The 26830-nt window shown below is 37.7% G+C and overlaps 2 protein-coding genes across 2 annotated transcripts; one reads left to right on the forward strand and one right to left on the reverse strand.

Moving 5' to 3' along the window:
- Positions 1 to 3480: 3480 nt before the first annotated feature.
- LOC124640198 lies at positions 3481 to 7841 on the reverse strand. The gene is made up of 3 exons (XM_047177867.1): positions 5079 to 7841; positions 4743 to 4955; positions 3481 to 4528 (listed from the first exon to the last, which is right to left on the reverse strand). The coding sequence occupies exons 1-3, from the start codon at positions 7641 to 7643 to the stop codon at positions 4448 to 4450; spliced, it is 2859 nt and encodes a 952-aa protein (XP_047033823.1). The 5' UTR covers positions 7644 to 7841; the 3' UTR covers positions 3481 to 4447.
- An 822-nt stretch (positions 7842 to 8663) lies between these two features.
- Positions 8664 to 26215, forward strand: LOC124640226 (chromosome-associated kinesin KIF4). Its single transcript, XM_047177904.1, has 20 exons — positions 8664 to 8800; positions 8961 to 9381; positions 9714 to 9815; positions 10343 to 10534; positions 14218 to 14377; positions 15113 to 15324; positions 15649 to 15811; positions 16282 to 16801; positions 17152 to 17340; positions 17796 to 17969; positions 18427 to 18630; positions 19499 to 19653; positions 20212 to 20360; positions 20784 to 21028; positions 21431 to 21556; positions 21957 to 22151; positions 22610 to 22852; positions 23592 to 23647; positions 25343 to 25428; positions 25918 to 26215. The coding sequence occupies exons 2-19, from the start codon at positions 9141 to 9143 to the stop codon at positions 25425 to 25427; spliced, it is 3411 nt and encodes a 1136-aa protein (XP_047033860.1). The 5' UTR covers positions 8664 to 8800; positions 8961 to 9140; the 3' UTR covers position 25428; positions 25918 to 26215.
- Positions 26216 to 26830: the final 615 nt, after the last annotated feature.

The following is a 26830-nucleotide window of genomic DNA, read 5'->3' on the forward strand; positions in this document are numbered from 1 at the left end:
ACGCGCCGCACACCAAACTTAACCGTAAGCCCGTTCTCCTTAGAATCATATTGGAACAATGGCCCGCTGGTGTAGAAACATCGGAAATTAAGGGTGGACCAGACACGATTCTGTTTGCCGTCTAACGTGGTCCCAGGACGAAGTTACAAATATTTGACGTGTCAATTTTGTGAATGTTGACCGAGAATTGCGGTTAATATTCCCGACCCGAACAACCTGGGTGTGCACGGCCACCCTTTAATTAAATGACTGAAATAGTCCAATTGTTAATTTATTAAGTCTACTCTCGGGTTGGATATTATTAGGTGTTCAATTATTAATTGTAACTACAGCGTGATTGGTTGGAATCCTCGGTTTTATTGCACCTAATGGGCTCCTACTACTTGAATTAGAATTAAATAGAACTTACGAGTAGGTTTATTTGACCATTTGAAAGTCTCATACTCATAGTTTAAGATAAGACTACCCTGTATCTTACTCCTGCTGACTACAAACGCAGCAGCCACAGTACTAAACTCTAAGGTTCATAACACCCACGCAATCCCTCAAGGCGATTTCTGAAAGGAATTTTGTAAGAAGAGAATGAGGAAAACTTAATTTATTACAATAAAAAAACTCGAATGTTTTCTATCCACCTACATTTATCTCTTTACACAAACTACCCGTCCGCTTCATCATATTTTTTATTAATTAACAATCCAATAAACTTGTTGTTTTCCAATTGGCTCGCGATTGAACGCGAAACCCAGGTTGTTATCGAGGCGAGATGGAACAATAACAAACAATCGCGAATCGATTGTAAAGACAAAACATCGTTACAGCTTGTTAGGCCCATATTGCTCGTTACCGCGCAGCTATTTATTTTCGAGTGGCAACATCGAAGAGTCTATAAACAAAAAAACACTCTGACGGCGACTGTTTTCATTGACAACAATGCGTGGGCCACTCTACGCGTAGTGTTAAGAGCGATGCTTGGAGTAGGCACTTACTTTTCGCGACATAGGTATCCGCGTAGGGGCACTCGGTACTGTATTTTCATTGTGTGCTTTTAATTTTGAGTGCGCGAACTAGCTCGCTCTCTCGGGACGTATGTTTGCGAGGGTAATATTTGCTTCCGCTGTATAATTCAGCCGGCCGCCATATTTGCCAAAGAGCAATCATTTTAATATCGTCAGGCATCACATTAGGGCTGAGTGGATACTTACTTTGTTGAATTAATTAATTTTAAAATTTTAATTATGGTTTGTGATGTATTCTTTGTTCTGCTGTTTGGTCTAGGTATTTTGGCAGCGTGCTTCTGTATCATAGAGGTACTTTCCAATGAAACTGTTCATAAAAATAGGTCTGCAGGCACTTAGAGAACAATAAGCATTTTTATTATGGTTCCCAAGCCGTCTCAGTATACTACAACCTACAACCTGCCTTGTAAGGCCTAATGCACACCTATCACTTTAGCTGAAACTTATGCATACCTACTAGCTTGGAGCCTACCGAGAGCCCAAAGCAGACGCAGCTTACAACCAGGGGCCCGATTCTCCTAAGTTAATAATGTCAAAATCGAGTATAAATCGAATCGCAATATGATCGCAATAGCAGTTTTAACCATATCGGGCATTCTGCTACTAATAAAAGACCAATCGTATTCGATTGACATTTGATTGGTGTGCGATTGGTCTGCTATTTTGGTGATTTTGGTCCATACGGTAGTTTGCTGTACAATCATTTTGCAATCGTAAATCATTTGCAGACAAAATGATTCATTATTGAATGACAGAAAAGGATAAAAACGTTTATTTCAAAGAAAAAATTGTGGAATGCCACATACGCTTCAATCGTAATCGAGTCGGGATCGGCTCTCAGTCGAATCGAGTCGAACGTGAATCGTATGACGCTTAAGTAAAATTAGGAGAATCGGGGCCCAGCAGTGCAGATTTTTGTTACCTATAGGTATACTACATATTATGTTACAGACGTGTCTCATAAATATGTCAGGTTATGCCTGCTAAAATAAAACTGGAGCAAAGGGCACAGGCACACAGAGAACAATAGAGAGGGCTGTGCTAGGGATTTGTCTGCGTGATCGAGTTAGAAATGAGTTCCTAAATTCTAAAAGATGCAATGTCACCGAACACGAACGAACATTATCATTTGTCTAGCCTTTTCCCAACTATGTTGTGGCCTGCTTCCAATGTGTGTCTAGTGTGTGTCTAGTGCTTTTATACAAGAAGCGACTGCCTATCTGACCTCCTCAACCCAGTAACCCGGGCAACCCAACATCCTATGCTAGGTAAGTCTGATTGTCAGACTTTCTGGCTTCTGACTACCCGTAGTGACTGCCAAAGATGTTAAAATTACAGGCGGCACCTACAGTTTGAGTTCAGTTTGAGAATACAATAATCGCGTACTTAACAAACATACAAAAAAAAAATACGGTCGAATTGAGAACCTCCGCTTTTTGGAAAGTCGGTAAAAAAAAGCAGCTGAACATGTGTGTTACAGCTCAATCCTTGTTAATATTATGAATACGAAACTAGGTAGGTAACTAAGTAGGTATGTAGGTATATCTAGTCTAATCCGAAGAACATAGTCAACTTTTATCTGGCAGTGGAAAGTATGCGAAGTAACGAAGTAGGGTAACCGGCGTTTTAGTTCTTTTTTGTACAGAAAGTAATTACCTAGGTACCAGAAAATTTTAGTTACAGAATGAGCAACGAAATTGAAGCTTGGTAATTTAAAGTCAATGCAATCAGGCGCGTTGTGTTGGCTACCGCAGCCAGGAATCGTGGTTGGCGAGTGCGTGAGGAGCCTTAAGCTGGGTACTCACTTAGCAGTGTAGCACGTAACGTATCAGATACGGTATCAACCTGCAAATGGGTACGGCTCGTCCACGGTCCTCACGAGCACACTGCGAGCCGCGAGCACACTGTGATAGCAGTGAAACCGCCACTCGGCGGGTCACTGCGAGCTTACAGCGCTCCACGAGCGAGCGGGTTGCAGCGGGCTCGTGCCTACGTACTCACTTGATACCGTATCTGATACGTTACGTGCTACACTGTTAAGTGAGTACCCAGCTATACAGACTCAAAACAAAATCGCTTCTTCATAAACCTCCCGATTCAGAAATTGAGTAGTAACTAGCGCCATCTATCTACGTCCTACAAAACTAACATAATGCTCTCAAACAAAGCCAGCCAACGCCATCTATCTTGAACAATTGTAGACTGCCTTAAGGTTGCCAGAAATAAGAGTAAATTGTTCATATTTTGAGAAAATTTTAAAAACTGTTTACAAAGACAGGATATGCTATCCTTGATGAAGGCAAGACTTTGTGAGTGGGGTCGGAGGATTAATTTAGGAGTGTGAAACGAGCATTTGACAACTGTTATTTTTTTTTCTATTCTTTAAGACATTATTTGGCGTCACAGTCACTTTCTTTCTAAACAATTAGCACAGTCCATGGGTTAAAATTAGAAAAAAATATGTTAGAAATGTTTTTAATTTAACTTAAGTTGTGTCCATAGGGCAAACATGGGTAGACGAGACGCAAAGCAGCCAGCATTAAGCCAATTGAAAGAAAACAAAAATATCTGAACAACAGAAATGGAAAACGAAAAGATGGGTAAAGTACAAAACATAATTTAAACTATTTGCGCATAAAAATAAAATAACACAAATAATGAAATGGACCTCACATTAATCTAAAATTAAAAACTATACATTAACATTTTGAGAATTATGTTTTCTTAAATTGAGGTAAAACTGTCTCGCTACATTTAAAATCATTAGTTAAGTCTTAATTATGGTCCCATTCTTAACTTAAAAATAATAACTCTTCATAATTAAAATTGCAATTATGATTTTTATTAAATTAAAAGAACTCAGCTTAAGTAACTCTCTAGTTAAAGCTGTTTCCTTTTATTTAACCAAATGATAGGTATAAATTAAATTATTATTCTAATCAAACTTATAATCTATGTTTAAAATGTCATGAAATTAAACTTAAATGGCAAAAAACATGGCCACGATAAAAACTCTTGATTAAAAAATTGAACTGTTTTGAGGTACACTCAATTGTAATTATCCAGAATTTACTCTGATGTTTGATATAAATTAAATCCAGACTATTTACAAAATAAACATGAAGAATCCTTAATAGGTACTATTAATTTGCAAAAATATATATTTTTTAATTATATTCTAGGTCCTATTAATTTGCAAAAAATTTTTTTTTTACTGGAACAACATATTATTTGACAAAATTACAGTGAGAGATTTAGCCATAAAGAAATAACAATATGCTTTTTTCCCAATGAAATTAGAAATAACATGTTCTAAGGGTTGTTGTATGTTCTCATAATGAGTATTTTAAACTTACAAATAATTTACATAATTACTAAGATGAAATAATTTTGAGATTTTAATTCTCATGATTTGTAAAGTTACGATTTTACTCAACAAGTAATGGGAAATCTTCTACATCCTCACACATTGAGTTGAAGTTTGCTGCCCAAGCCTCAGCTTCTTTTTCCTGAAAATATTAAAAAAAATATATTAGTATTGACTTTAACAACAACAACAAGGTAACTTTTTAATGTAATGAAAGTTTACAAAATAATGCAAGGTAATGATCCTTTAACTTATTTATTTTTATCTTTAACAAAAATAAAACAGCTTTTCAAATCTGTCTTTGTTGTGTGTAAAAAAGTAAATTTTATTTATATTGCAATCTTTTATCAACTTACCTCCTTTTTAGACATTAGCTTCTTAGGCTTCCTCTTTTTAGTGGCTTTCTTTTCCGTTACATTACATACATCGAAGGTCAGGTCACCCAAATCATCATAATCGGTTGATTCATTAGGATCCTCTACAGGAACTTGGACCTCACTGTCAGAAGTGCTGTTGGACCGCTGACGGAATGTCACTTTCTTGGCTTTCCCATAGCTCTTGCGTGTAGGCTGGAAATATAGAATTTTGAATTATTTATTGGATAAAAATACTGATGATATGAGTAACAAGTTAAGGTAGCAAGACAAAACTTTTGATATATTATGGCTTAATGAAAAAAAGGTTTATCTTACCTTCAAATGATGTACCACTTCAATATCTTCAAACAAATGGACAGACTGTGAATCATCATTAATTGAAGGATCTGCAACATTTGTTTCATTTTCATTGACATTCCTCTCTAGGAAGACTGGTGCATCAGCAGGCGACTTCAACTCTTCATACACTTTATTTACAGCCTCAGAACCTGTTGCTATCTTTGTCTTAGCAGCAACTGGCAACACAGCTCTTGTTGGACCATTGATTTCTTGAAGCACAGCTTTCGATCTAGGCCTCAATGATCTACTCCTGGGATTATTATTTATTTTGACTGGAGAAACATTCTCATCTTGAACTTCACTTTCATCAAAACCAAAGAATGTGCCATCTTTATCTTTTTGCTTTCGAGGTGATTTTGCAGGTAAGTCACAAATGTTTTCATTGTTCTTACGTTTTCTACTTTTTCTTTCCTCCTTAGAATTTTCTTTATCATGAGAAGTGTCATTACCACTACTTGAAACCTCATCAGATGTATTAATTGCAGGGTTAGGTGTTTTATTACCAACTCCCTTCTTCCCAGATTTCTTATTAGTTTCAGCAGTATTGTCATCAATCTCCTGATAAATAGCCTTAGCTGGTGAAACAGATCTCCCTCGTTTCTTTTTAGCACTCTTTTCTGCCATTTCTTTTATAAATGAAATTATACTAGTCTGCTTTAGATTAGGTGTAGTATCAGCTATGTCTGTGAACATTTCATTTGTCTGAGGCACCATGTTTGTGTATACATGCTTCTTCTTATTAATTGAGTCTTCAGGGTTGATGAAAGAAGTTTCAACAGCTGGTGTCATATTTGGTTTGACATAGGCATTACTAGGCCACTTAATAGGTAGATTACCAAACTCTACTCTCCATGGGCTAGCCAATGGATGTCTTACAGACATATTCATACTACTGCTGGCAACAGGCTGGTCATCAAAGAAACTGAGCTCTTCAGCCAAATTGAGAGGATCTTTATTCTGTACTGATCTTTCTGGAGTTTCTCTGTGATTCAAGGATTGATGTGTGTTAGGAGTCTTAAAGCCAATAGACCTTGGTGAGTTAACAGGGGAATAATTTAAATCTGCATGGTGATCAATACTTGGTTCAATATCTGCTGCAATATCTTCTACTCTTATAGATGGATAATTACATTCATGTACAGAGGTTTTGCCAGTATCATTTAAAGCCATGTTATTGGTGTTTGTAATATTATTTGTTTGTATAACATTGAAGTTGTTTGTTGCGTTACTTTGTTGAACATTCTCTGCTTGTTCAGTATTCTCTGTAATTTGTGGTAGCTTAGGTGCTGCTGTAGTTTTGGCAGGCTGAATAGCATTCTTCAATGCTGCTAATGCTTTTTTTATATTTTTATCATAAGTGCTTTTGCAAACAACTTTCCTAGGGTTAGGTGTAGGTGCAGATTTCTTTGTAACAATTCTTTTACGTTTCTTCTTCTGAGGTTTTGGTTCTTCATTTGGGTCAAAAGTAAATTCATAGACATCCTGGTCCTTATTCTCAGTTTCTTGTGACTTTTTCTTGCTTCCAAGTAGTTTGAATGATAGATTTTTGTCTGTCTTCTTGTTGGCAGATTGTTTTGGACTACTTTTCTTGGCTGGTGATTGTGTTTTGTTTAATGATGATTGGAATTTTGCCATGGGTGTAAGGAATTTGCGAATTGGTGATTGTTTTATCTTATCTGGAGATTTCTTAGTAGCAGGGGGCTGAATTTTCGTTGCTTTCTTTCTAGTTCTGCCTTTAGCATTGTTGTTACCATCAGGGCTACTTTTCTCAGGTGTTTTGTCACTCGATTTCTTTTGTGCATTTAATTTGGCTAATCTGTTTGGCCTAGTTTTTGTTGCTTTTGTTTCTAGATTCTTATCTACATTATGGCATGTTATTTCATTCTTGTTTATAAGTACAATAGGTCTTGCTTTACTTGGCTGTATGGGTGTGCTGGCATGTGCAGGTAGTATTGGTATGTACTTGTGAGGACTAACAGAATGATCTTCCAAACGTGATGGTAAGCGGCATATCCTAGTGGGACGGCTAGCAAATAAGCTACTATCAACTTTTGATGGTGTCTTGAACGGAGAGGGTTCTGTTATATCATTTTTAGATACACTCGTTTTCTTCACTGGCGTTTTCTCAGTGGTTAGTGTAGTTGTTGAACTGTTAACGGTCACATTTGGACTTTCCTTGCTGTTAGATAAATTTTTCAAAATAACATTCTCTACAAACCGATTCGGCAATTTTCTCTCCCTTCGTGGCCGTCCTTCATTGGTAGGTTTCACGTTTTCATTAGGTTTAACGTTATCTTTATGTTTAACAGTTTGTTTCTTCTTCGTTTCGGCCGCTTTCTTTTCTCCATTCTTGTTTGAACTTGTCTTCTTAACCTTTGTCGGGATTTCTAACGACGGATCATCTGACGCGGAATTAGTTTTGTCTGCCAAAGGTTTTCGTGGAGCTTTTGTGTTAGTTTTTGCAGGCTTCAATTTGTTTTCCGTGATGTCAATGTTTTCTTTTAGAGCTTTAGAAGCTCGCGTTCTAATACGCGGGGGCATGACGCGTACCAATAACAAACATTTAACAGTCGTTTCCAGCACTCATACACAATTTTATATGTCCTATTACTCAAAATATTAATAAAATACACAATCCTTATTAAAAATAATGCACTCAAACTTGATATTTAAACAAATTAAATTGCAAGCCATGGAACTTTTGCGTTTTCGCTCGTTTTTTCCTTTGACAGTTGCTATTTTGACAGTTCCTCAATGTTTTTTCATGTTGTGTATTCGGTAAAAGGGCCTTTGAGTATGAGCCATACGGCATACATACATGAATATAAAAATAAGCCAAACCGAAAATAAAAATAGTCGCTTATTTCCCTGGTGACATAAATAGGTATTATATATGTAGGTACAGCATAACTGCCTTTTTTAGGCATCCAGTAATCCTCATCTCCTCATCTGCCTCGCTTTTTGCCCTCTATATTGTCTAACTGTTTATATCAACCCAGTTGCCCCGACGCTAAATACCTACCTCTTTGCAAGATTGATTGTAGACTTTCTGGCTTCTTTCTGATATTTTTTGCGATGAACACGAAGTCCGCTCACAAGTATATCAGAGGCGCTGCTAAGAATATAATATCTTGGACATCAATGGCTGATAAAAAGGTGAAGGAAAAATTTTTGAGGAAACCTGGACTATAGTCTGAAATCACCAACCCGCATTGAGTGATTGAGCAAGCGTGGTGATTAATGCCCAATCTTTCTCCTTGTGAGAGGAGGCCTGTGCCCAGCAGTGGGACGATAAAAAGGCTGTAACAGTATTGTAAATAGGTCTATTGACCGCCTAAGGAGATGCCGAAATGTTAGTTCAGTGATGAAATCCAAACACAATACTTGACAAATTATGATATAAATTGTCAATAATATTGTAAATAAATGAATGGATATTTCAATAAATTAAGTATTAATTTTACATGATTTTACTTTACGTAACTCACTACCGCCGTTGATGAACTTTTGTATTTGTAGCGTTATTTTTTACATGGTAACTCTATATTTGAATATGTCGTTGATTTGATTTCAAACCGTTGTATTTTTAAAAGTTTATTGTCGTGAATTGTGCTGTTAAAAAGATTGAAGATAATTTTAATTATTGTACAATCTTTTTATGTGTGTTCATATTTGCTATTCTTGTGTTTAGCTACACGGTAAGTTTTAACAGTTGAGATCATAATGCCGTTGCTCTCGGCCTGCTATAACGATGTCATAAATAATTCTATACTGATGCTATCCGCTAGTCGTGAGTTCAGTAACACATTATAGGATTTATTGCAGCCTTCTTTAAGTGTAATACAAACCTTTTTACAGAAACTGACACCAATGTCAGGCCTGACAAAACAAGAAGCCACATATTGGTCTTAAAAGAAAACCTGACATCTGACAATTCCCTGGTCAGCCCGAAAATAGTGAAAACGGGGGATATGCAAGCTTTGTAGGTGTTACTAGAGAGCAGAGGTGTTTTTTCTCGAAGGGAAAAGAACCAGCAAGATGGTGGAGGGAGATAATAAAGGAACTATTGACACAGTGCAAGTAGCACTTCGGATCAGACCATTGATGCAATTGGAGACTGACAGAGGATGTGAGGAGTGCATTGAAGTGGTGAATGGGCAGCCTCAAGTCCAGATAAAGGATCTGGCATTCACATATAACTATGTTTTCCCCCAACACATAACTCAGCAGGAGTTTTATGATACAGCAGTTAAAGGTCTTATAGGAAGGCTATTCCAAGGTAAGTGGAACATCAGATAAGGGAGAGAGTGTTCTTATTATAATTGTTAGATATTGAGTACAATTGGTAGAATATCTCATGTAAACATCCAATGTTTTCTTCAAACAGTTTTTAAATTATTAGTTTCAAAGTTTATCAAGTCTGAGAGAAAACTTTGTCATGCATAGAACAATATTAAAATTATGAAGTATTGATTTTGAAATACCAAACACGAAGCTTCACTTCCTGGCCCAGATTTACATCTTGTTGGAGATATTTTTTCTGATCTAAGAATGGGATAAGTTGACCTAATTTGTACTGTTTCATATATTTTTTTAATAATTTGTTTCCAGGTTACAATGTGACAATACTTGCATATGGGCAGACAGGTTCTGGCAAAACTTACACAATGGGTACCAACTACTCAGGCTCCGACGGTGACTCTACTAAACTGGGTAAGTATTCTACTACATATCATCCTCAACTTCAGAATTGTAAATATACTGCAAAACCATTCTCAAATTATAATTATTGATTGTTTTCATAGGAAAATTGCTATAAAGTCAAGGCCAAGATTGTCTTGTAGGACAATAACAATCAATAATAATATAAATCAATACAACAACTCTTGATTATCCTACTTATAACCCTAAAAGTTTAGTATTGCATAGAAGTTTGTATATTTTATGGATATGATTTACTTTTTCACACAAAATGTACTGGATGCATTTTGATGAAACTTGGCAGTGGTAAAGCTCTTCTTCTTCTTTCGTATCAATGACATGTCATATATTGAGACTACACTTTGTCAGCGCAATATGCCACCACAGAGAGAGCACGGCCAGATGCGCTCATTAGGTCTATAAAAGAATGACATATAAGCTACTTTTCACTTATGTCCCTTGGAATGCAGGTGAACTGTCAGAGGAATTTTAATAGCTGGACTTGTAAGTTCTAATTGCTTTTAATTATAAATTTCCAGGTGTAATACCCCAAGCAGTGGCAGACATATTTGACTTTATAGAGGCACATGAAGATAAGTTCATATTCAAAGTGAATGTATCCTTCATGGAGTTGTATCAGGAACAGTGTTATGACTTGCTCTCCGGCAAGGAGAGGGGACACAGTATTATAGAGATAAGGGAGGATATTAATAAGGGGGTCATTTTGCCAGGTAAGATTATTGTATCAGATAACTATGTAGTATTTTTATGTACTGATTGTGCTGAGATTTCATGAGATGACTGTAATTAACTGGATCCACTGGAAGACATGATGTCATATTGAAGAGTTAATTTCATTCTCCCACAGCAAAAAAAAATAATCTTCTATATTCTATTGTTTTAATCAAAGTTTCACCCAACTTCAAAACTGCTTTATTAATGCTATGGTTTAGTAGGTCATTTGAATTAAAAATTAGATAAGAGTTCTCTCAAGAATACTTCAGTAATTGATATATATATGTCACCGTAAGATTACAAACATCGTTAGATTACAATCTATCTCGAGAGATTGTAAACTGTCGAATTATTGTAAACCGTAACACCTGATTGCAATTTAACGCATTATTTTTCGCTATATTATAATCTATCGATGAGAAATTGTCAAATTGTCAACTGTCCGAAAGCTCTCCCTGATTGGTCAGTCTTTTTGTAAGATCGAGAGCGATGTAGAGCGGTCAAATTGTCAACTGGCGTAGAACGGAATGCATCTTGCGCGCTGATCGGTAGAACGTCAAAAAAGACAATGTTCTTTGCAACTCCCGGTGTCACAGCTCTTTGACGTACAAAAATAAGTGACGGTTTAATTTTTTATAAAATCAAAAATTGTACTTAATTTTTAAGACTCAAATTACACACAATTAAAAATTGTATTAAAAATTGAAGTTAGTGACGAAAACGAATCGCTGCAAAACCGACTCCACGTAGTCTTGTCTGCCCTACCCCTAGAGCAGTGTTTCCCAAAGTGGGCGATAACGCCCCCTTGTGGGCGCTGCAGGTCTCAAGGGGGGCGGTAAGAGACCCAGAAAGAAAATAAGGGCGTTGTGTAGAAGCCTGGGGGGTGATTTGTAATTTTATTTAGCTAGGAGGCCTCTTAGACAACGACTTGTGAACATAAACTAATATGAATTACAAGATTGCTCAGACTCGGTTCTATATTTCTCTCCACGTAGTTCATATATCTGTCCTATTTTACTGAATATAGAAAAAATAAAAATCATGTCAATGTCAATCGGTCGCTCCGTTTCGTAATTAAAGTAGACACAAACAAACAAATAAAAAGGCAACAGACACACTTTCGCATTTTGATAGTTATTAGTACTCGTAGATATCTATCATGTTTTAACAAGTTTTTGTTAAATAACCCGAATTGTGAATTCCTATATCAGTCGGCTGGTTCAAGTTGTACGACCAGGATGGCACGGGCAGAAGAGACAAGTCACTGAGGGTGCCATTCTAATCTGCAAAGCCTAGGTTCACTTCATTATTCAAACAAAACTACAACAGTGCATGCGCAAACAAGGCATGACGTCGAGGCGGCACTGGAGGGGTGCCAGTCCGGCTGTCACCCCTCTCTTTCTCGTTTATTTATGTTTTTTCCCGGTTTACTTAAATTAATTCCTCAAAGTTATAAAAAAAAAACAGTTTTTTCAACATTTCTGGTTTATTCTGCGCCCTTTGAGTCAGTCAAAAAATTTTGCGCTCGCTGCACTCGCGCCTTTCACTTAACAGTGACTATTTTCTAATTTATTTAGGTATCATTGCGTCCCAAAAATCAAAAAATTTGCGCTCGCGGCTTCTTCTCTTTGCAGTGTTTTTTTTTTTCACACTTGTTGAGGTACTTTTGTGCCCCAAAACTAAACAATTTGCGCGGTTTTTTTTTAACTTGTTTTGGTACTTTACTCTTCCAAAACTCAAAAATTTCGCGCTCGCTGCGCTCGCGGCTTTTTCACTTGTGGCTGGTTTTTATAAAACATGTTTGGGTTCTATTATGTCCCAAAACTCAAAAATTACGGGCTCGCTTCGCTAGCGCTTCAAAAGTTTGCAGTGATCTGTCTCCGGTTTCTTTATGCCTATGTAACCAGGCAAAAAGCACCATGAATGACCATATTGCACCATATTTTGTCGTTTTTTTGGGGGGTGCTCAATAGGTAGTCCGCCCCGGGTGCCACCCGATGCTACGCCGCCACTGTAAGAGTCAACTTGAGACCTAAGCGCCGCGGTATGTTACCTACCTGCGCTCAGGTTTCAAGTTGCGGGTTATAGTAAAAGTTTCGTTTAGAACTCTCCGTTAATAAACATATATAGGTCACAATAATTTGAAGTTATAGTGATTTTTAAATAGGTGAAAAAATGGGGGGGCGCTAAAAAAATATTTATTCTCAAAGTGGGCAGTAGACAAAATAAGTTTGGGAACGACTGCCCTAGAGTGCAATTCAAAACCGCGTAGGCGCGGAGGGGCGAGGCGGCCTGCGAGCTGAGGCGCAGGTAGTTTCAGCGCTTGCCGCCGCGGCTGAGGCTGGCCGGCTCAGCCGGCCAGCAAGCCGAAGCTGCGGTGGTGAGCGTGAAAACCATCTGCGACGATAAGCTCGCATGGGACCGCCGGAGCCCCGCAGCGCCGGAGCCGTGACAGAAGTTATGCTTGCTGCATGTTGCATGCTTACTTCCATGCTGGGTCAATTAATATGGGATGTGTTATATTTTAAACAAAAAATTCAGTAGGTACGAGTTAAAAAATTAGAAGGTAAATAAATATTTTTATGATGTCATTTAATAGTATTTAAGAAGTTTACTGTTAGAATGCATGCTACAAATTTAGATGCAAAAAAATAACCATCATGCTGAGTTGTATTTACGCGGTGTCCTGCGTGAGCGACGAACGCGACGCGACGCGACGCAACACGACGCGACGTAATGCGACGCGATGCTATACGCGACAGATGTCCTACGTGATTTTGGTCATTACTTCTCAAATCATGGAGAAGTTGTGTTACAATTTTGCTTGAAAGTTCATATTTAAAGTACAGACAGCAACAATCTTCCAACTTGTTTGTACTAATAAACGATTTCTTTAATATTTATGTTTTTTTTGTCCCACAACAATCAACGCTTCTGAATAGTTCGCGGTGTCGCGTCTGGTCGCCCTCAAAACAAGTACGCGTTACGTCGCGTCTCGCCGCAGACTGTCACATAGGCCGCATGTAGGGAATTCCTTTGAGTTGATCGCGTTCGTCGCGTTCGCAGCGTCGCGTCGCGTCGCGTTCGTCGCTCACGCAGGACACCGCGTTAGAGTGGAAGATAACTCGTGGCTAAGATAGTATTATTTAGATGCTCGACGCTTTATTAATTGTGGCTGACTTAGTAATTTAGAAGGCAACATACATTTTTGGGGGCGAATAATGATATTAAAAAGAAGCCTGTTTAATTAGCACCCCTTTTATTTTATTTTTAAATATTAGTTTGTATTTGAAGACAAAATACCTAACTGTATTTTTATAAGAGTTATTTTTATATAAATTTAATACTTGAAGAATTTTTGAAGAGCATTTATTTTATTTAACTGACACCTCTAATTCATTCCTAACTCTACGGGAACTCCATGGGAACAGAACGGCTGGTCGTGATTGGTCGATCTTACAAAAAGACTGACCAATCAGAGAGAGCTTTCGGACAGTTGACAATTTGACAATTTCTCATCGATAGATTATAATATAGCGAAAAATAATGCGTTAAATTGCAATCAGATGTTACGGTTCACAATAATTCGACAGTTTACAATCTCTCGAGATAGATTGTAATCTGACGATGTTTGTAATCTTACGGTAACATATACATCTTATAATCCTCTACCCATCAGGTATAACAGAACTGCCAGTAACATCCACAATGGAGACCATGATGGTGTTGGAGCGAGGGTCATCAGGCCGAGTGACAGGCTCCACAGCCATGAACCAGGCATCCAGCAGGAGTCATGCTGTCTTCACTATTGTTATCTGCAAAGAGAGTAGGACTGATAAGTGAGTTTTTATTCCTTTTCAAATTGTAAACCAAAAAGGATGGAATATTTTTGTGTTTTGAGAAAAAAAAGTCGTGGTCGTGGTGGTGGCCTAGTGGGTAAAGAACCAACCTCTCAAGTACGAGGGCGCGGGTTCGATCCCAGGTCAGGCAAGTACCAATGCAACTTTTCTATGTTTGTACGTACTTTCTAAGTATATCTTAGACACCACTGACTGTGTTTCGGATGGCACGTTAAACTGTAGGTCCCGGCTGTCATTGAACAACCTTGGCAGTCGTTACGGGTAGTCAGAAGCCAGTAAGTCTGACACCAGTCTAACCAAGGGGTATCGGGTTGCCCGGGTAACTGGGTTGAGGAGGTCAGATAGGCAGTCGCTTCTTGTAAAGCACTGGTACTCAGCTGAATCCGGTTAGACTGGAAGCCGACCCCAACATGATTGGGAAAAAGGCTCAGAGGATGATGATTTTTGTGTTTTGAGACAATATATTTTTGCATTAAAATAAGATTAAGTTTTTGCGAAAAGTAATTGAATTAACAAAGACACATAGAGGATGAAGCAGTATGTAATGCTATGTATACTGTAATGCATCCTATACTTTTCTATGAACATGTTAACATTCTTCTCTACAACAATATAATAATCGTTTTCTTGCAATTGCTTCTTACAAACTCTCTTATAACAGTCACCCACATTTAATCTTTACCATATACTTATATACCAAATTTTTCATCACAGAAACTTAGCCACAACATCGAAGTTCCACTTGGTAGACTTAGCAGGGTCTGAGCGTATAAAGAAGACGAAGGCCAGTGGCGAGCGTTTGCGGGAAGGCGTGAAGATTAATCAGGGGTTACTGGCTCTTGGCAACGTTATATCGGCTCTAGGAGATGGAACCAATAGGAGCTTTATCAGTTATAGGGATAGCAAGCTTACTAGGCTTTTGCAAGGTAAGCATCTGATAGATTTTTTCCCCTCAAATACTCTTTCTTTATGATTTATACCCTGCATATGTCGTAGTAGACACTTCTGAGTCTGAGATAGCATTGTTTTAATTCCTAGAATGTGGAAGTTCTTATTTTGTATAATACCTGAGTGCATTTTATGTCTTTTGAATCACAAAATCAGTCTTTGGTCAATTTAATGTAACTATTGCGATATTATTTACCTATTTTCGGGAAGCAAACCTGGGGCCGAAGCCAACAAGCTCAAGTCCATTAGACAACGTAGATGAAATGGATCCAAATTATTATTATTCTGATATCTTCTTCCAGACAGTCTCGGCGGTAATTCCCTGACTCTAATGGTAGCGTGTGTGAGTCCGGCGGACTACAACCTGGACGAGACAGTGTCGACGCTGCGGTACGCCGACCGAGCCCGCAGGATACGCAACAAGCCCATCATTAACCAGGACGCTAAGGCCGCTGAGATTGTCAGGTAAGTTGAGATAGTTATTTATATGAGGTGAGAGGAGTTTATCAGGGAAATACATGAGCCAGTATGTAGGGGGGTTGTGAATGTAATAGTATATTTACATATAAGGGAAGTACCTACATGAGGAGAAAATATAAAATAACATAAGACAGTAAATAGGAGAGTGTAAGAGAACATTAGGGCTGAAGGCATGCAACCAGTGCCCTCTACATTAGATCTGCCTCTGCAAATGGGAGTAAAATGATTGGGTTTTGCATTTTGATTGGGGTTAGCGAAAGTTTCAGTAGGTACCTATGTCAAGATGTTGTCTCGTTAATCCCCGTTATTAAACGAAGTATTCCAAACAAAATGTATTTTGGCCTGAACTTCTTATAATCCAATCTGCAAATTACATGCCTTATCATAGCGATGCAGACAACATGCTACTTAAACTACCTTATTTGTCTCAATTAAAATAACTTTTTTCTGCACAGGCTAAACAACTTAGTAAATGAACTAAGGCTACAACTCCTAGGCAAAATGCCAACCATCTCTGAACAGAATAACGAGCAGCTCCAAGAAGAACTAGACAGAGAGAAGGCCAGATATGCAGAACTATTGAAAAAGCACAAGCAAGTAACAGAACATTTAAGCAACATGTTGATAGAAAACACGAACCTTTGCGAAAAGGCTTTATTAGCAGAAGCAGCCAAAGACAAGATAGAGCGCAAACTCAACGAGCTGACAGAACAATGCAACCAGACCATAGAGAACTTGAACACCACAGACAAAGATGATGAACATCAAAAGACAACAGTTGTGGACTACTTGAAAGAAATAAAAACTCGTTTGGAAGACCTACAGTCTGTTAATTTGAAGAGTAATGAAGAGTTGATAGATCATGAGATTAAGCTGTCGTTTGTGAATGATGGTGATCATGAGAAGGTGGATGATGAGATGCCTATGAATGAGGATCAGGCTGTTTTGGAAGAGGAGAAGAGGGCTATGGGACAGGTAAGACGAATTTTTGGTTCTAGAGCTTTACAGGCATTTATTAGTAGGCTATCAAACTTGCAGCTAATAGTTAAGATTCCCCACCCTTTTAGCTAAGCTTTTCATTTCCAAGGTTTTCCTTTAATACAGAATTTAAAGCCAATTTAATACAGAATTTAACTTAGCTTACTTTGACCCAAATGTTTTAATATATTATATTATAATGTCCTACTCATAACTATAAATTACATAGCGTGTATGTTTAGGAGAATGTGTCTTTTGACAAAAACTAAAGTTCCTTTCCTCATATTCTTACAGTTAATACACCTAAATTCACACTCCATTTGTAACTTCTCCTTTTTTTTTCTCAGGTGGCTCTTAACCAAGAGCTACAAGAACTGAATCGTGCGATGGCTATCAAGGCATCAGTAGTGCAGGCAATACTTGCCAACAATAAGGACATGCTGGAGAGCCACAAGAATTTGCGGGAAAATGAAGAGAAGATTGCACATTTGGAGAAGGAACGAGATGAGCTGTTGCAGCAGTTGAAGCAGACTAAGGTAAGATACTTATTAGACTGGTAGATGTTTATTGATTAAACTACCTCTTTTTTCTGAAGTCCTTGGTGTATCAGGGCAGTGGTGTTTAAGGTAAAGTTTTACAGGAGAAAACTTTGAGTACTGGAAATAGCATGAAATATAGAGTTAAAACCTATATATATGCCATAAAATGACCCATAAAAATAATTGTACTATACGTTTTATAATACATATTTTCATGCATAATTAATTGATCTTATGGTAAGTATGATAGATGTGTTTAGGCTGCTATATTTTCTTGGCAGTACACACAGCATCAGTTATTTATCTATTTTAAAAAAATATGTACTTTTAGCCCTGTCAACATAATTTCATCAGGCTCAAGGTGCTACTAACATGTCCTACCAAATAATCAATCTTCCTTTCTATACAAAAATAAATATATTCATCATTATTCATCATTCTTCCATCATCAGAGCAAAGACCCATCTCACGAGGAGCGTCGCACGAAGGTGTCTACGCTCGAGCACCAGATATCCGACCTCAAGAAGACTTGCCAGCAACAAGCTCACATCATCAAGACTAAAGAAAAGAATGAGGCCAAGATCGCATCGCTCAATGCTGAGCTACAGGCTATGAAGGCTACTAAGGTGAGTTTCAATAACTTCGATATTATTTGTATTTGTTCCAGTATTTTCTATGTAGTGTAAATGTGTGTACAAAGAAAACTGGTCCGTAAATAACCATTCTTAAAGTTCGTTTTCGGCGGTCGGCAATGCTTTTTACCCGATTGTCAAGAAGAGTTTGCATGTATCGTGTGTGTATCAGAACAACTGTCACTCCCCATATTATTTGTCGAAATAAAACATAATAGAGAGTTGCTAATTAAATTTTGGGCCACATTATTTAAAAATATATTAATAAATTATTACTTCTTAGAGCTGCAATGAAATGAATTAGCAAGTTCTCACTTAAATACCAAACAGTACTATTAAAGAAGCCGTTTTCTATTAAAGACAACATCAAGAGACAGCCTTTACTTTGCCATTTTTAAGGGCTTCTCGCCTTTAAGATGACCCACTGACCCACTTTTTCTTTATACCCCAGGTTAAAATAATAAAGCAAATGCGCGAAGAAAGCGAGAAGTTCCGCAAATGGAAGGCGGACAACGAGCGAGCGATGCTTCGCCTTCGCAACGAGGACCGCAAGCGAGCCACCGCCATGGCCAAGATGGAGTCGCTACATGCTAAGCAGCAGAACGTGCTCAAGCGGAAGATGGAGGAGGCTGTCGCTGTTAATAAGAGGCTCAAGGTGCGTAGTTTTGTTCAGGATCTGAGAGAAATATGTACTTTGAAATCAAATTAGTCATAACACTTAAAATAAGTCTATATATACACAACTTAAAACATATAGCTAAATAATATTAACGTTGGATGGCACTGCTTAATTTTGGACCAAAATAAAAACTCAAAATCAATAGGTATATAGTGTAAAGAACTTACAAAAGGTTACTCATACTTGAGGGTTTGGCAACCCATAACTCCTTTGATATCTGGTAATGTTATCATTACAGTTACTCGTTAATTATACAGGTGCATTTTGAATGTAGTGAAATGTACATATTTCTGTTGTATATTAGGATTATTCCAGTGTATTAATTATTATTGTAACTTTAATTCCTTTCATGCTTATTAGGAAAGTTAATGAGGTAATTTATCAGCAATAGGTATGTATCATTATCAGTCCCGCGCTAGACAAAAACCCACCCTCTGCAATGTCACTTATTTTAGTTATATTCCGAATTCTAAAATCCTAATAACATGAAATGAAGCAAAGTCGCTAGTACTGTCAAGTGCAGCGTGACTTCTACAGAAGTAAACGTGTTGCAAATAAAAATAGACTAAAAATTCTTCAAAATAATTAAATCCCTACTAATATTATAAATGCGAAAGTAACTGTCTGTCTGTCTATTACGCTTTCACGTCTAAACCGATTTTAATACAATTTGAGATAGAGTTGACCTTGAGAAAGAACATAGGATAGTTTTATCCCGGACTTTTGAAGAATTCTCTTGGAAACACGATATAAACGAACTCTAAGCGGGCGAAGCCGCGGGCGGAAGCTAGTATTAAGATAAATATTAATGTTATCTAATCGAGTATTGTCCTGTGACTCTTAGGAAGCCCTAGAGCGTCAGAAGTCCACACAAATGAAGCGCAACGCGAAAGGCAGCGTGAAGGCCGGCGCGGTACAACTGTACATCGAACAAGAGTTAGAAGTCCATCTCAGCATTGTCGAGGCTGAGAAGTCGCTTGAAGAGTTGATGGAGTATAGGTGAGATATTGCTATATATATATTATATTGAATAGAATATATATTAAAAAAATATGTATAATGAATCCTAGGTTTATTATTAGATCATATATTTATACCTTACGAGCGGTTCCGTCAGTTTCCGTCCCGTGAGAACTTCAACCTGTGCCCGAATAAAATATAGAATGTTCATTCTAGATGTATCATATTTTTATGTTGGTTGGTTGTTGTAATCTCTCAAACGTGTCAGTTGTTTGGGTCCGAATCTGTCGTCCGAAACCGATGGAATAAGCTGGCGTTCCAACTTGAGGACATGTTGATTACTAAATATTGCTTCCACTTTTATTCAAGGCGCACATAATGTTTACTACTATACAGGATGTTTCTCGAGGTTATACCCGCGTCCCGTGGTGAAAATTAAACGGGGATAGAGTAGCTTCCCAATAATGAAATAATTTTTCAAATGTATTCAGTAGTTTCAGACCAAGCAAAAACAAAAAAAAACTTGACGTTGCCTCTTTATCTTAGTTTGAAGGCGCACATTTCTATACGGATACATAACGTATGATATATCTACAGGGCGTGGATAACAGAACAAATAGAGAACCTTCGCAACAGCACGGACGAGGAAGCCAACAGAAAAAAGATAGCTGAGCTAGAAGATGACTTGGCGTTGCGTAAGGCGCAGATATCTGATCTGCAGCAGAAGATATTGACGGCTGATCAGGGTATGTAAAACACCGAAAAAAAATAAAAAAAAAAATAGTGAAAAGAATATAAATAGAAATCTGTAGGTAGAGTATTTCCTTACACGACATAAAGTATTACTGTAACACTACTGTTGCTTATTATACGAATTTTGTAGTTATAATTTTCTCTTATAAACATCTGAAAAGAAAGGTATAAAACAGTAAAACTAAATATTGAGTCATAAAGGTCATAATCCCACATATTGCCTACGTTTCGACCCGGCGAAACTTATAGCCCATATTTGAATTATATTGTTTTTGCCGGATGGAATGCGTGTTGGTGAGCTAAGACCTTTACCAGCCTTTGATTTTACCCAAAACTTTACTGAAATAAAAAATTGATCCTTTTTTTTCAGTCTGAAAAGAATTAATCACCTAATTAACTAATTCCATCTCCCACAGAAAACAAATCCCGCACCCAATGGGACAACATACAATCTATGTTAGAAGCCAAAGTAGCCCTCAAATGTTTGTTCGAGCTCCTAGTAGACGCCAAGAGGGAGTTGACCAATCAGAGCGAGAAGGGCTTCCAGGCCAGATATGAGGAGATCAAGGAGGCTCATGATAGACTGGCGATGGACTTCGAGAATAGTAAGGCGGAGTTTGAGAGGCAGCTGCAAATGGTGAAGTTGCAGAGTGAACAGAAGGTTTGTATTGTGGATTATTCCTGTTTTAGTATATGATGATTTCCCCTTAGGTTTTGAGGTAGGTTCTCGCCAAACTTTATCGTCAACGAACATGAGTCGCTTTTCAGATACACTTTTTAGGTATTGGCGAATGGCGAAGGTACTATATAAAAGTTTTGTAGGGTGGCTAATAAAGTACGTTATGTTGGTATATATAGAACATGTAATATGTTTGTTCCTAGACAGATCGACATTGAAATGTGATTAAACGTCCGGTGCAAAACCTCTATTTGCAGAACCGGGTCCTTTCACAGATCTATATGGTGATTTTCCTTTGGATATCTGCTGATTTTTCCTCCCTAAATTAAGCAAACAACACTGCCTTATTCAACTTATTAAAAGTATTTAATTATTTTTCCACAGTTATCAGCGCTCGTAGCGCTACAACGCGGCGTGGTAGGCAAAGGCGACAAGAGTGAAGCCTGCAAGCACCTACAGAACGTCATTCAGTACCAACAAGAGAGGCTGGAACAAGTCGAGGAGGAAAATGTATGCCATTGTGAACATTATTGCTAACACATTAAAGTGCAGTTTAGATTAACAGCCGCGTTTTATGTCTCGTAGTTAGATTGTGCACATAAAAGTTGGATTTGTCACGCGATTTTGAACTTTAAAGTGCGTGATGTAAATGTCAGTCTTAAAATAAGGCAGTAAGAGATATTGCAAGTTTTTAAATTAGTTAAATAACATTAAAATTAACGAATTCTCGCTAGGTACACAACACTCGAAGCTCACTTGCCTAGTGCCACTTTTACCCGTTGAAAGAAATGGATTGATAAGTAAATATAACCATGTCACTCTCTAGTTAGAATACTCACTTTTTTCCCATACACTGCTCAATTTATCTACAATTGTATTATAAGTGTGTATATGAACTATTTTTCCACAGAAAAAGTTAGTAGACGAGCTAGAACAGCTGAGGTCAGCTGGCAAGAAAGCTAAGAGGAAGCCTAAGAAGGAGCCTGAGGTAGAACCTGTGAAGAAGTTGGAGTACGTTGAGCCGACTGATGAGGAGGACGATGAGTTTGAGGACCGGGAGAAGGATCCCGATTGGAGGGCCACGCCGCTGTTTAAACGTATACAGGTTAGATACTGATGTGTATAAAAATTGCATGTTATGTATACTCTTATCAACAAATAGCATTTAATTTTTTTATTTTAATGATGAATGAATGTATGTATTAGTTTTGTAATGTTAATTATTTTTGTATTGTTTTTCTATGGGCCCTAGTGGCCTGAAATAAAGGAACAAATAAATTATATAGAGTTATTATAGGCCAGCTAACTGCAAATCTGCCAAAATTAGGCACTCAGATTGATAAAAATATTATAATTTTTTAATGCATGTGCAGAGTAAAACACTATATATGACTTTAATGCTGCAATGATAGCATGAATAGAAATACCGTTTATTTTGTACAGTTAACAATTGCCAGTTTTAAAGGAAAATACCGCTTTCTTAACTGACTGACAGCTACCATCTACTAACCACCTTTTGGATACTATTTTTTTGTACAACCAATTCTAAATTCGTCCCCCTAGGCGCAACGTTCCCGTCTGACAATGAACTTCACTCAGGCTGACGTGTCCGTCGCCGAGACGTCCACTCGAGCCGTCAAGCGAGGTTCTGACGGCGCCGCCCACTGCACCTGTAGAGGCAGCTGCTCCACTAAGATGTGCGGCTGTGTCAAGTCGGACAAAGGCTGCAGTGGTACCTGCAGGTGCCAGCCGGAACTCTGCAAGAATAGACGAGTGTCCTCTGACAGTGAGGATAAGGAGAATAATGTAAGTAGTCCATTGCGTTTGTATAGGCAGCTGCTTAACTAAGATGTGCGACTGCGTCAAGTCGGACAAAGGCTGCATTGGTACCTGCAGGGGCCAGCCGGAGCTCTGCAAGAATAGGAGGGTGTCCTCTGACAGTGAAGATAAGGAGAATAATGTAAGTAGTCCATTGTATCTGTCGGGGCAGCTGCTCCACCAAGATGTGCGGCTGCGTCAAGTCGGACAAAGGCTGCAGTGGTACCTGCAGGTGCCAGCCGGAGCTCTGCAAGAATAGACGAGTGTCCTCTGATAGTGAAAGATAAGGAGAATAATGTAAGTAGCGAAGATCTCTAGAGACAATGGCAGAAGCTAGTCATTTCTGATGTACTTTAACGAGGTCCAAGCTCCACCAAAATGGAGTGACGCAGAAAAGTTTTTGAACAATCATTAGAATTTCTCCGCCCCGCAGGGATATCACTGAGTGGAGATAGTGTGACTAACAAAATTATGTTGATTGTTTAAAAAAATCACCACTTTCGTGGAGTCTGTATTTAAAAGCCAAGTTTTGACCCTGACTAAGATAAGACTCATCTCTAAAGCAATAAAAATATTTTACACGTAGTCGCCATTGTCTGGCGCCTAAAGCTATGAAATACCAGTCAACTATATCAGTTTAGATAATATTGTTATAGAGCATAGATAGGCGTTAATGCCTTTCCCAATAATAAAGTAATAACCTACTAATGATCGTATCACTTTACAGCCATCAAGCACGGAGTTATCGCTCGACACGACGCCTCCGTCCTACTTCGACAAACGGTAAGAAGTTACATATTCATAATTATTATTTCTACCATATCCTTTTTGACCGTATTCAGCCCTAGGTATGTCTTGTAGCCCGGTCTATCGTTTCTGACACATTGGGTACTAATGACGCCTGATATGCGCGCCATAAAAATGTTAGTGTCATTGGACAAGACACAAAATAAATGGGTGGGACGGCTATCCAACACTACTGAGAAGATATTAGGTCCCAAGCAAGCAGCTCAATGCTTGCTTTCCGATGTCTGGAGATTGTCATCGTAAACTATTACCTTTCCATATAGCCTTTGCCAAACTATTGATACACGAGGCTGTAACTTAGCTTAGTCTACAACAGACCTTAAAACTCCCAGATTCGAAACATCGGCAGAACTGTGTACTGAGTCGAACAACCTGCCCGGCTCGGCCATTCGGGAGCCAGTAAGGCGAGCGCGGCCGTTGCGCCCTCTAGTGTCGAACTCCACGCAGAAATGGATGTTCGCGCTACTGGTATACAATACTTGTGTTGCACCAATGTCTTCGTACTGCGCCAACAATATACTGCAGTACGGAATGGATGTCGCCAACTACAATGTGATAGCTAACATCTTCAAGTACCTGATGAGAGAGGTTACTTGCTCATTTGTTCGGATTGTGGCTTGGCGTGGCTTTTTTTTTGTTTGGTTTTAGAGTTTTCGGGTTGTTCTATGAGTCGATTGTTACGTTTCAAAAGAATTCGTAAACAGGAAAGGAATTTTTCTAAGCTAACCTAACTAAATAATTATTTTAAAAGATCCGAAAATCAAGAAAATGAATAAATGGGATATACCCCAGAATCAATAAAATATTTTTCGAATACCATAGAGTTACAAAAGGGGGATAATTTCCCTTTACAATAACATTATGTACAATCGACTGATAGAGGAGACACCTACAATTTATTCGATTAAAATTACCTTATTCTAAAGCTCTTTACCAATACGCCAGGCCATATAATCTCGCGTATAAAACCTCATCTTCAATTGCGGACTATGCTCTTACAAAAAAGGAACTGAACGAAAAAGTTTTCACACATTTTAACGAACCTTTTTCTTGTTTCCTAAGGCACTCAAAGAAGTACTCGTTTTATAAAAACATTTCTGGAATTTGGCACATTTTTAAGAGGAGGGATACGCTTTGACGAGACTTTATATGTAAGTGCATAGTTCTGCAATGCGTAGATTTTACGTAAATTATATAGCCGTTTTTACATAAACATAGATTTCATGTATAGCTGTATTGTTAGGATCTAAAAATTGTAGTTATTTTTTCGGTTATTTACATTGGATTGTTAATTAGATAGAATGATATTTTAGAAGGAAATAGTCGTGTTATATCGTGTAAACTTTTAATTTGCAGAACTATGTACTGTTACATAATGCTCCTTAAAATATAGTTGACACCAGATAACGCAGAAATGTGGCTAGATAATGTAAAATAACTTATATCCCAATTAGTTTCACAGATATCTGGTGTCATCTATGTGTAAATTATTATGTACTTAAATGTATCTGACAGCCCAGTTATCGAATCTTTACATTACATCATTGTATATTTTTTTCTCTTTTAAAAATGTCTAATTTGGCCACCCACCGTTCAATAAGAATTTTATCCGAATTTTAAGCTTCTATCTTTGTCTGTATCGTTACGTTAATCAGCATTTCTTCGTTGCAGAGGACACCTTGATGCTACGTACGTAAAAAAGAAGAAAAGCTATTTTTTCCCGCATGATCAGGGAATGGCGACCTCAACGCAATAAGGTGAGTTTACCTTAATATTACTGACGACACAAAGATATTAATTAAATGAGCAGAATGTTGTTATTATAAGCTAGACACTGGATGGTGTTCTTTACCAAAAAATAAAAATGTTTATTCAAATAAGGCTGATAAATCAGTGCCTAATTTTCGAACTTCGAAACAAAAGACAACCCCCGAAAGGCTTTCCCTTCTCATCTTCCTATGTATTTTTGCTGGAAAGAAGTGGCACAACAAACTACCCAGCTAGACACGTCTACGTTTGTACACTGCGCACGTACACTCTATATGCGCGTGGGCACTTGAACATGTATATATTTACGTCCGTTTCTATTGCTATCAAAGTCTTGGACGACGGAATAATCAAGAATTACGGCATGCAATTTGTAAAAATCAAGTAAAAGCGGTTGTAAATATACATCTTTTACCCTCACAAAGTGTTCGATTCAGTAAGATTATTTAAAAACTAATTCAATATTTTTTTCTTTACAGACTGACTAACCTTCCTGGATCTAAACTACATAGCAGTAACTAAAAAGAAACTAATTTTAGAGCTTATACAATAACTTGAAATTAAAGTGCCTCATATTTTAATACACACATTAATATTTCTTTTAATATCCTTATTGTAATCTAAATTAGGTGTTAAATGTATTGACATGTAATTTAAAGAAATTATTTTACTATGGAATGGATTTATGACAGTCGCCATCGAAATTTCGTGTGCATGAATCCAGTCTGAATGACATTTTGTTTAGGAGTAGATCTCCGAATAAATATTTATTATTTACTGCCGCATTTTTATTACATTACTTCGTCAATTCATCCCCATATTTCACCTGTGTAAACTATCCTTAGTTTGAGAAAACATGAAATACGGCTAGACGTGCAAGCGTAGTCTAGTCAACAAGTGCTTTTTACGCGACTACCTTATATATATTTATATTTATTGTATTGCCTTTTATAGTAGGTACCTGGCGTACTCTGTCTAGAGAATATATTTTTATTTTTTTATTTATGCTATTCCTCGTCTAACTTACAGTTGCATGTGAGCGATCTATAAATTTCCTCATTCAAGTCCACAAAATCCATGCTTGGCTGATCCAATCGGATCCACAATCTAACAAGATAGATGACATCTGTAGAGCATCACGTGCGCATCTATCTACATTCATTGTTTGTCCATCAACGATTAACATTTACAAAATATGTTTGTAAGCATTCTTATTTGATTTTCTCGGAATGATGAGATTTTGATTATTTCCGACTATTGTTTGTAAAGAATTTTCGTTGTGTATGAAAGAGCATTGACAATACGCGCTGAATGACATAATATGCGTGTTGCAGATTCAATGTTTGTCTTGCCGAGCCGAAAATGTTTGTAGTGAGAATTCTTCGGGTCCTC

Source organism: Helicoverpa zea, chromosome 20, assembly GCF_022581195.2.
Source record: "Helicoverpa zea isolate HzStark_Cry1AcR chromosome 20, ilHelZeax1.1, whole genome shotgun sequence".
Classification (NCBI taxonomy): domain Eukaryota; kingdom Metazoa; phylum Arthropoda; class Insecta; order Lepidoptera; family Noctuidae; genus Helicoverpa; species Helicoverpa zea.